Here is a 10,285-nt window from a genome sequence, read left to right on the forward strand (position 1 = left end):
ACCAATTTTTTTAAATTCTTGATCTTGATCTTTGACATTTATATAAAAAGTAATTAAATTCATAAATAGTGAATATATTTTGAATGTATCGAATAACATCAGTAAAATTCATTTTTATTATTTTTTAATTAAAAAAGGTAAAATATAAAATTTCAAAAAGTAAATTAGTAAAAGTCCCCCAAATGATTCGGTGCCACGCGTCACACAAAGAAATGCTGCACAACGACAAAACATAAAATTAAATTAAAAAAAATAAAATGGCAAAGGTGGCGCGAATCTCCATACTTGACACTTCACAGTGACACTACAGTACTACACTCTCTACTCTCTCCACCTCCTCGATCTTGATCTCGATCTCAACTGAAATGGCATCCCCATCCCAAAACGCCGTCGTTTACTTCATGCGTGTGACCGGTGCACCGGAGTTCGTCGCCCGCCAGAGACTCGAGGTAATAATCTCTTTTCCTTTCTCAATTTTTCCTTTTTGGCTTTTTTTTCTTTGGATTTAGTTACTTTATGCGAAGAACATTTGCCTAATGAACAAACTAAGAATATAGTGGAGTAATGAGAACGAGAGATTGAAGAACCGAAAATGTAATTGATTTGAATTACTAACAATACAAAAACGTATCTGATGCAGTCATAGACTCATAGGACAGTATTTATAGGCCAAGACTCATTGGCAGCATTCAACAAATTTCTTGGCAAACTCAAGGTCACTTCAAGAGTGTCCTTGAATTTGAAGGGGGATGATAGAGATAAGCAAAATTAAGATTCTGTTACTTGGACAGATTCTGTTTCTCCAAAGTCTTAGACACTTTCTTGATTTGGCTAGTTTGGTATTTAGTGATTACAATATAGAAATTCAGTTTGGTTAGTCATTGGGTAAAAGAGTCTTAGCCTAATACTGTCCTATGACTCTGCAATAGATACGTTTTTGTATTGTTAGTAATTCAGATCAATTACATTTTCAGTTCTTCAATCTCACGTTCTCTTTACTCCACTATATTCTTAGCTTCTTCACCTAATTATTATCATATTTTGTGACATTTTTGTTTGTAACAACATTGATGGATTTTGTTAGGAATATGGAGGCAACGTGAATGAAGCTATTAATGCTCATTTCCTGCAATTGGATAGTAATGTTGATAATATGCCCACGTATGTATGAGTTTGACATAATTGCAATAGTTTTTCTTACTGTTTCCTTTCTTGGAACCCTAATTCTATCTTTGGATATTCATTGTGAATGTAATTGAGTTAGCATTTGGTTCTTGTTCTAAGATAGAAGACGGTGGGACAATAGAAATCGTACTTTAAGACATGTTTCTTGTGTCCTATTTGGAAAATATAGAAATTATCTTGAAAATTGTTTGGATATGGAGACAATTTTAAGTTTTTGTCTCGATCCCCTTCTTCGAGCAAGTTTTTGTTTCCTATATCTCTCTGTCTTATGTGTCTCAGGACAAACAGTAACCAAACACCAGTGTGTAAGAATGGTATGGGATATTTATAGATTTCATATTACTGTAACTTATGCAAACAACTGGAACCTAATATGATTTAGAATTTTAGATCCAGCTCATTTCATCACTTTTCATCAAGTAGAAATGTAGTCCAAGATCACATGCATTTGTTTATTGATTTATTTTATTTTCTTGTGAATGTGAATAAATTACTTAGTCAGAGGCAAAACCTTGGTGGTGGTGGTGGTGGTTCTCCGCAGTATATTCAGTCTAATGTGAATGACAATAATCAGAACCGTGGTTGGTCGCGTGGGGTAATGCCTTTCCTCAATGCTGCTAGAAGGTTTAGACCTTCACTACTACTTGATCCAAATTATAGGAGAGAACTCAGAGATTCATACAATGGGATTGGTGCAAGTAGTGATAATGTGCCGCGTACTGTTTCCACAAGTCAAAATGTAACCGGAAATTTGCATGGGACACATGATTATCACCATAATGACTATAATTTAGGACAGGCTAACACCTCTAAACATGTATCTGATAATGATGTCGAAGAAGCATTGATTCAGGCTGCAATTGAGGCCTCAAAGAATGATAGCAGAGAAAGGTCTACATGGGAACAACATGGCGATGTTAATGTATACCCATCTCATAAAGTTGACTCTTTCTAAATTATCTGTGGTTTTTTATGTTCTTTTGAAATTCTCCTTGACGAAGCATTAATATTTCAGGGTTCATTGGATGATGAAATTCCTCGTGATCATCTTCAACAAGAAGATGATGATTTAGCTCATGCACTTTCACTGTCCATAAAGGTTCTATTTATTGTTATTATTTATTATTATTTGGGACCATTATATTTGCTGCACTAGTTAGATCTTTATGATTCCTGGTTCTAATTCCAATCAATTTGAATATAGACTGCGGAGGAAGAAGAAGCAGTTCGGGAATTTATGGTTAAGGAAATAAGCAAGACACAGGAAAGCAACAGCAGCAGAAGCACAATGGAGGTGCATGTTTTCCAAGCTTGATACTCTTCTCATATCCACAAACAGACCACATGTGTCAATGCAGAGTTATATGCATACATTAGGTGGAATTGCATTTAAGATTCGAGGGCCATGGCCCTTCCAAGTTCCAAAGCTTACATAACTTCAAATTGCATATTTTTTTTTTTTTTTTTGTATAAAAATGGACCCCCCCCCCCCCCCCCAAAAAAAAAAAACCCTTTTGAGAAAGTTCCATGTTTCAATTAAATTCTGTTGAGTTCATATGTTTGGCTTCTCCAAGAGTCTCATCCTAGCTTTGCTGGTGTTTACCACTGCAAATTCTCTTAGACCATTTCAAGTTATGGTTGTGCCATAGATAGATGGAATAATACTTTCCTAAATCTGAAATGGAACTAGGAATACTCTAGTATATAATTAAAGTTGGTTGGGTTTGCATATCTTGTGTGCTTTTGATGCACTTGAATGAAAGCACTTTAGAAGTTTGTTTCTTGGAGGATTTATGCAATTAGGTAATCCAATCTCACTTGGAGATACTATATGTTTTTCTTTCCTCTTACAAATTTATATATATTTTTTCCAAGACAGGTTGGAACATCATCAAATCAAAATGTACCTAGAGATGTTGCACAGCCAATCATTGGTCATCCATCGAACCATTGTTCTGCTGCTCAACTTAAAGGAACTGAAGATGTCTTCATTTCAGACAAGGTACTGTTGGGGACCCTAGATTGTTTGATGCATGTGTGAATATTCAGACCTAAAATTTATTATTGTTATGCTACTACTTTTTTCCCTTATTTTGATATGCAGTGGGGTGATATTTCTTCTGATGAGCTTAATGAAGCATTGATGCTTGAGGCTGCACTTTTTGGTGAGGCACCCACTCGCAGTTCTCAGAGAGTTTCACCTTTGCCTGATCTGCATCATCATCCAGAGAAAAATATCAATCCCAGTACGCAGCGTTTATCCAGTCCAATGTCACAATTATCAAGTGACACTCAGTTGCTAAGAAAAGAACAGGTTTTTTACATTCCTTCTTGCAATGGTTGTGAGATCAACGTTCATGAGTCATGACAGGATGCCATGACATGTCAATGTTTTGATGCAGGATGCTGCTTATCTAGCATCACTACGAGCTGATAAGCAGAAGGAATTGAACTCTTTAAAAGAAGCTGAAACTCATTGCCTGAGGGAAGAAAAATCGTTGAAAAAGATTCTTGAAACAAAGGTAGCACATTTATCTGAGTTAGTGACTTGTTGACTTTGGCCCTTCTATCCTATGGAGCTTTTTCAGTCCAATTTACTTTTTTCTTAAAGGATTGGATTTTCTGCTTTCTTAAAACACAAGTAATTATAAAGAGTCTCTTTTTTCTTATGCTTATTGTTTTATAGTGTTTTAAGTTGCCACAATATTATATAATTGAGGTTTATGTCATTATCTTGGAGTTTGGATTTATTAGAAATTAGTTGAAGCAACTCAATTTTTAGCCATAGTTCTTGACTTAGTTGGGTGGATTGTGGTATGGGGTAGCAGTCTTAGGATTTGCAATTTTACTGAAAGATTTCTACTTGTGATTATATAAATGTTCTGTTTTCTTATTATTTAATGGGAGGATTTCTTGTCCTTCGATAATAAAACTTCACTGAGTCCTGTATTCCTTCTGGTTTCAGGAATTGGAAAAACAGCTTGATAATAAAGAAGTTAGGCTTTCGAAGGAACCACCAATAGATGATGAAAATGCAATTACTATAGTCGTTCGGATGCCAGATGGTAGTCGCAGTGAACGTCGCTTTCTCAAATCTGACAAGCTTCAGGTAACTGTTTAATTAGAGTATGAAGGCTGTAGCATTCTGAATTTGTGATGCTTGTTCTTTGCAATCGAATTCATTATGCCTTTTTTTTTAATAATGGGTGGAATCTATGTAGGGTGTAGTATATGTTTATATTTCTTCACAATCATATACATACTGCTCAACTCCAAAGATGAACATATACACTACAATCATATAATCTGTTTCCCACCAATCATTTTTCTTCTCGCATGGACTAAATGTCATATTTCTACCTTGTAGGCCCTTTTTGATTTCGTAGACATTCATGGAGCAGTGAAGCCTGGAACCTATAGAGTTGTAAGTGTTTCCTTCCTATATTTTGATTTACCTTATTTATGCCATGGCTTTTTACAATTTTGTCATTTGAATGAACCTCAATTTTTGTTTACTTGGCGAAAAAGAACCACGAGTTATGGTTCATCAAACTACTGTTTGTTTATGTGATTCGTTAATTTTGTGTTCTTTCTGCACAATATATCCTGAAATACAAAGGTTGAAATGATGATGTCACATTTTTTTCCCATTTGGTTTTGATAAAACGCATTTTGAACCAAATTTATTGTTATTGGGACAGTATGTGTAGATCATCCTTTTTCATTTATCTAGATCATATGGTCTATGTGACTAAGATAAATAAAATGATCTTCAATCATTGCTTGGATACTTATACAGGTAAAGTCATACCCGCGATGCGCTTATAGCACCAAGGATGGCAAGTTAACTTTTAGTGAAGTTGGCCTTAGCAGCAAGAGTGAGGCATTGTTTCTGGAGTTTATTTAGCTTTCATCTAAGTTCCTGTAAGTACCCTGATCTGTATTTGTACATATAAAGTAGGACAAAACAAAACAGGATTTCTCACTTGGCAATATAGTGTAAAGAGGTTAACATTTGAGACATATATTCATTGGACACTGAGGGCCAATGGTATCTTTCTGTCTATACAAATCTCCTTACTAGCCTTTCAAATATTTTATTCGGATGGATGGCAGTTAGCAAAATGTGGTTGATCCTTTCATGATGATGTTCCGGAATCTCCTCTTGCATCAATCATTACAAATTTAGAGCGATTAGGTAGAGAAGAGTATATTACCAAAATGGTACTCCAAAGATTTTGATACTGATAAAAATATTCATTTTGATAATGATAAAAATATTCTAAAAGATGCGAAAGACAAAAATAATTTCGAAAGATTTTAAAATTTGACAAAAACACCTAAACATAAAAGCATGACGTTATAGTGGGTGTCAAATTTTAAAATCTTATACAGGTTCTACAAGATTTATTATTATTATTTTATTTCTTTAATCTCTTATACAATTTGTTAAAAAAATTTCATGTTTAAATTTGGTACAATTTTTTTACTAAGTACATTTTAATATATCTGATTAATAAAGTTAATTTATAATTTTATACTATATTTTTGTTCTCATTCATTTTCCCTAACTCTTTTTTTTTTTAATTATTAACAAACTAAAGAACACCTCAAAATTATATCATGGAATGGAACACCAACATTCGAAAAAAATCAACAAATAAATAATTAATTGGTTTTTCAAAGTTTTTGTAGTTTGTCTATATAAAATATACACTTTACTACCAAATGAGGAGAAATATACCTAAAATTAATTATATTAGATGATAAAGTGTAAAACAAAGCTACTTATTATATTTTTAAAACATATTTAAAAAAAAAAAAACACTCTTATAACTGTTACTCTTTTTACCTTTTTCTATTATTTGATAATACTTTTAATATAATTATATTTTAAGGTCATATACTTAACTTTATAAATTTGTTTTTATTTTATCTACCAAATAATAAAATATAAATTACTAATAAAAAAGATAAAAAATATTACATAAGACCAACTTTGTTAATTAATTTTTAGCTATACTTTTTTAGTACAGCATGGATCACCTCTTTATATAATTGTGCAGAAAAACATGATTCACAAATTTTAGATAAAAAAAAAAACTGAAACTCAGCCTTATTACAACAAATAATATAGATAATACTAAAAATAAACTTCTTATTCAAAATATCATTTGTATTGTTCAATTAAAATAAAGTTCTTAATTTATGAACATCTCTTTTAAAAAAAATATAGTAGCCAACACAAATAATAATATCTTCAGATAAAGATCACATATCAATCAAGACAATATAAAAAAATTCAAGAGACATCTTTAGATAATAAACTTATATACAAAAGTGGAACTAAAAACATATTATAAAACTCATATAAAAACATATGAGAGGAAGAACAAATAATCAATTTCAAACAAAAGAAAAAAATAAAAGAAGAACAATCACCACATAAAAAGATTAATTCTGAGAACAAAAAAATTCCAAAAATAAAAACAATAAATAAAAAATATAATTTTATATAACTCTAATATCAAATATTTATATTTTTTAAAAAATAAACAATACTTCACTTTATATTACCTTTTACTTAAATAATTTTAAATTATATATAATTGTTAATTAATGCTTTGTAAAATTTATACATTAACTCAAACATAATATCACACTTTTAAATTTATACTAATATACTATAATTAATTTACTTCTGCCTCGAACAAGCTTAATACTACCCTCCCTCCATGAATTGATAATTGAATAATGAGAGTCATTTAAATAAAGACACATAAAACATCTTTTCCTAAAGATATTTTTTAGTAACTAAAGTTTATATATATAATGAATTAAATCGTGTTATTTTTGACAAAATTAGATCGAACAAACTAATTTGACCAAAAAATTAGTAAAGTAAATCTTAAATCAATCTAAGTTAATCTTTTTTTATAAAAAATGACTAAAATACTAAAGTTAGGGTTAAAAATTATGAAAATTAATATATATATATATATATATATATATATATATATAATAAAAATATTTTAGTCATTTTTATAATAGAAATACTATAATATTTTTTATAAAAATTATTAATTTACATCAGTTCAATATTTGATTTATATTAATTTTTAGATCAAATTAATTTATAATCTAATTTTAATAAAAATAATATAATTTTAATTATTAAAAAACATCTAAAAAAATGTTTCAGGCGTCTTTAACGATTCTTTGAATAACTGATGCTACCCTTACTCGGGTGGAACTGTGGAAGCACTCTTCATTCTTCAACTCAGCGCATTCCATTCTTACCATACTCCTCTTGATTGCTAGAATGGTGTCATTGTTAAGGTATGCTGTTCAAATCCCAAAGCTCTCTCCTTATTGTGTTCCACACTCCTCTCTCCGTCTTTGCTTCCCTTCAACTTCTTCCCTCCACTCTCACTCTCAGCCCCAATCGCTTGACGAAGCTGTTGATTCCTTCACTCGCATGCTTTCTAAGCGTCACCCTCCATCCATCATTCAATTCACCAAGATTTTGGGATCCCTTGCCAAGACCAACCATTTTTCCACCGCCATTTCCCTTTTTCAGCAATTGCAAGCCAGGGGAATCGCTCCCAACTTATTTACTTTGAATATCTTAATCAATTGTTGCTGCGGCATGGGTCGGATCACTCTCGCTTTCTCTGTATTCGCCAAGATTCTCAAGATGAGTTTTCAGCCTGATACCATAACATTGACTACCCTCATTAAAGGTCTCTTTCTCTGTGGTAAGGTTGAAAAAGCACTGCACCTTCACGACACAATGCTGGCTCAAGGATTTCAGTTTAATGAAGTCAGTTATGGGACGTTGATCAATGGGCTCTGTAAGACCGGACACACATCAGCTGCTATTCAAGTGCTGAGAAAGATCCCACGGCATGGGATTGTTCCTAATGTCGTCATGTACAACGCAATTATTGATAGCCTCTGTAAGGTTACACTTGTAAGTGATGCTTTTCATTTATACTCTGAAATGCTTGCTAAGGGAATTTCTCCCGATGTTATCACATACAATTCTCTCATTTTTGGATTGTGTCTTGAGGGTCAATTTAAGGAAGCCATTGATTTGCTAAGTGATATGGTGCTTAAAAACATTACTCCTAATGTTTATACCTATAATACTTTGATTGATGGGCTATGCAAGGAAGGAAAGATTAAAGATGCTAAGAGTGTATTGGCTGTAATGGCAAAACATGGTGTGAAACCAGATGTGGTTACTTATAACAGCTTAATGGATGGATATTGTTTGGTTAATCAGGTAAATAAGGCAAAATATGTATTCGACACAATGCCCCTAAGTAGAGAGTCACTTGATGTTCAAAGTTACAACATCATGATTAATGGCTTGTGCAAAAGTAAAATGGTCGATGAAGCCTTGAATCTCTTTGAAGAAATGCGTCGTAGGTATTTGGTTCCAAATACGGTAACTTACACCACTATTATTGATGGCTTGAGCAAATCAAAGAGGATCTGTTGTGCTGTGGAGCTTTTTGAAAAGATGCTTGATAGAGGTCAACCTGCTGACATAGTCACTTACACTTCCTTGTTGGATGGGATGTTCAATACCAAACAACTTGACAAGGCACTTATATTGTTCAATCGAATGAAAGAGAGTTGCATTGATCCAGATATATATGCATACACCGTACTTATAGATGGCCTGTGCAAAAGTGGAAGATTTAAAAATGCAAAAGAGATTTTTCAAGATCTTTCCATTAAAGGCTATCATCTGAACACAAGAACATACACTGTTATGATAAACGGGCTTTGCAATGAGGGCCTACTTGATGAAGCATTGGCTTTAATGTCTGAAATGGAAGACCATGGTTGCTCTCCGAATGCTGTAACTTATGAAACAATTATTCGTGCTCTGTTGGAAAAAGGTGAAAATGATCGAGCGTTGAAATATCTTCGTGAAATGATTGCTAGAGGCTTATTGAAAAGGCAATAGGAGAAATAAATCAACTCAAATTAATAAATTTTCTGTTGTTGTCGAAATTTGTATAGAACTTGGTAAACTTTATACCTATTGGGTTGGAGGATTTGGGAAATGCCATGAACTCACTATTACCTTGATTTTGGTTATCTCACTATTATTGAATTAATTTTACACTTGTGTTATTGGCTGATTTTTGAGTCTCTCTTACCATGGCTATCATGCATCCTGTTTCGGCGGATATTCCTAGTTTTTTTTAATAATGGGTGACATCAATATACAGATGAAGTAGGGTGTGCAGTGTGCGAGATAAGCAGTTTAGTGAGGATATGCTCATTCTGGATGTAACTTTGGAGATTATTCCTTCACTATCATACATTCTGCTTATCTCCAAATATGAACATATATACTCTACAATCATATAATCAATTTGGCACCAATCATTTTTCTTCTCGCATGGACTAAATTTCATATTTGTACCTTGTAGTCTCTTTCTGATTTCGTAGACATTCATGGAGCAGTGAAGCCTGGCACCTATAGAGTTGAGTGTTTCTTTTTCTATATTTTCATTCACTTATTTATGCCATGGGTTTTGACAATTTTGACACTAAAGTTGTTCTCTATGGTCAGCTGTGGTATTTCGTATAAAAGTTGATTATGTTGTGCTTTTATTACCTTGAGTTTTATGAAGGGTGTCTATATTAATTCTTGACTGCATATGTTCTAACTGACTTGAATGAACCTCAATTTTTTTGTTTACTTGGGAGAAAAAACCACTACTTATGGTTCATCAAACTACTGTCTTTTGTGATCCATTAGTTTTGTGTTCTTTCTGCAAAATATATCCTGAAATACAAAGGCTTAAATGATGACATCACATTTTTTCCCATTTTGTTTAATAAAATGCATTTAGTTGAAACAAATTTTGTGTTACTAGGACAGTATATCTAGATCATATGATCTATGTGACTAAGATAGTAAGATACATAAAATGATTTTGATAAACTGCATTTAGTTGAAACAAATTGTTTCAGGAGTTGATTTAGCATTTTAGTTTCTTCTAAGTACCCTGGTCTGTATCTGTATATATAGATTAGGACAAAACAAAACAAGATTTCTCAGTTGAAAGAGATT

The 10,285-nt window shown here is 32.4% G+C and overlaps 2 protein-coding genes across 3 annotated transcripts; both read left to right on the top strand.

Annotated features, from left to right (window-relative positions):
* The first annotated feature begins 199 nt into the window (after nucleotides 1–199).
* On the top strand, nucleotides 200–5,251 carry LOC107624874 (plant UBX domain-containing protein 9). The gene is made up of 11 exons (XM_016327345.3): nucleotides 200–449; nucleotides 1,085–1,161; nucleotides 1,684–2,107; nucleotides 2,201–2,284; nucleotides 2,390–2,479; nucleotides 3,065–3,187; nucleotides 3,290–3,499; nucleotides 3,588–3,707; nucleotides 4,151–4,294; nucleotides 4,553–4,609; nucleotides 4,985–5,251. Exons 1-11 carry the CDS (start codon nucleotides 366–368, stop codon nucleotides 5,090–5,092), a joined length of 1,521 nt encoding a protein of 506 aa, XP_016182831.1. The 5' UTR covers nucleotides 200–365; the 3' UTR covers nucleotides 5,093–5,251.
* A 2,167-nt stretch (nucleotides 5,252–7,418) lies between these two features.
* Nucleotides 7,419–9,336, top strand: LOC107628172 (uncharacterized). Of its 2 annotated transcripts, XM_021115404.2 has the most exons (2): nucleotides 7,420–7,524; nucleotides 7,625–9,336. In XM_021115404.2, the coding sequence occupies exon 2, from the start codon at nucleotides 7,664–7,666 to the stop codon at nucleotides 9,164–9,166; it is 1,503 nt and encodes a 500-aa protein (XP_020971063.1). In that variant the 5' UTR covers nucleotides 7,420–7,524; nucleotides 7,625–7,663; the 3' UTR covers nucleotides 9,167–9,336. The 2 variants fall into 2 exon arrangements, with proteins under 2 accessions (XP_016186450.2, XP_020971063.1); XM_016330964.3 differs by having other exon boundaries at nucleotides 7,419–9,336.
* The last annotated feature ends 949 nt before the right edge of the window (nucleotides 9,337–10,285 follow it).

This window comes from Arachis ipaensis, chromosome B2 (genome assembly GCF_059453495.1).
Source record: "Arachis ipaensis isolate K30076 ecotype BB chromosome B2, ASM5945349v1, whole genome shotgun sequence".
Taxonomy (NCBI): Eukaryota; Viridiplantae; Streptophyta; class Magnoliopsida; order Fabales; family Fabaceae; genus Arachis; species Arachis ipaensis.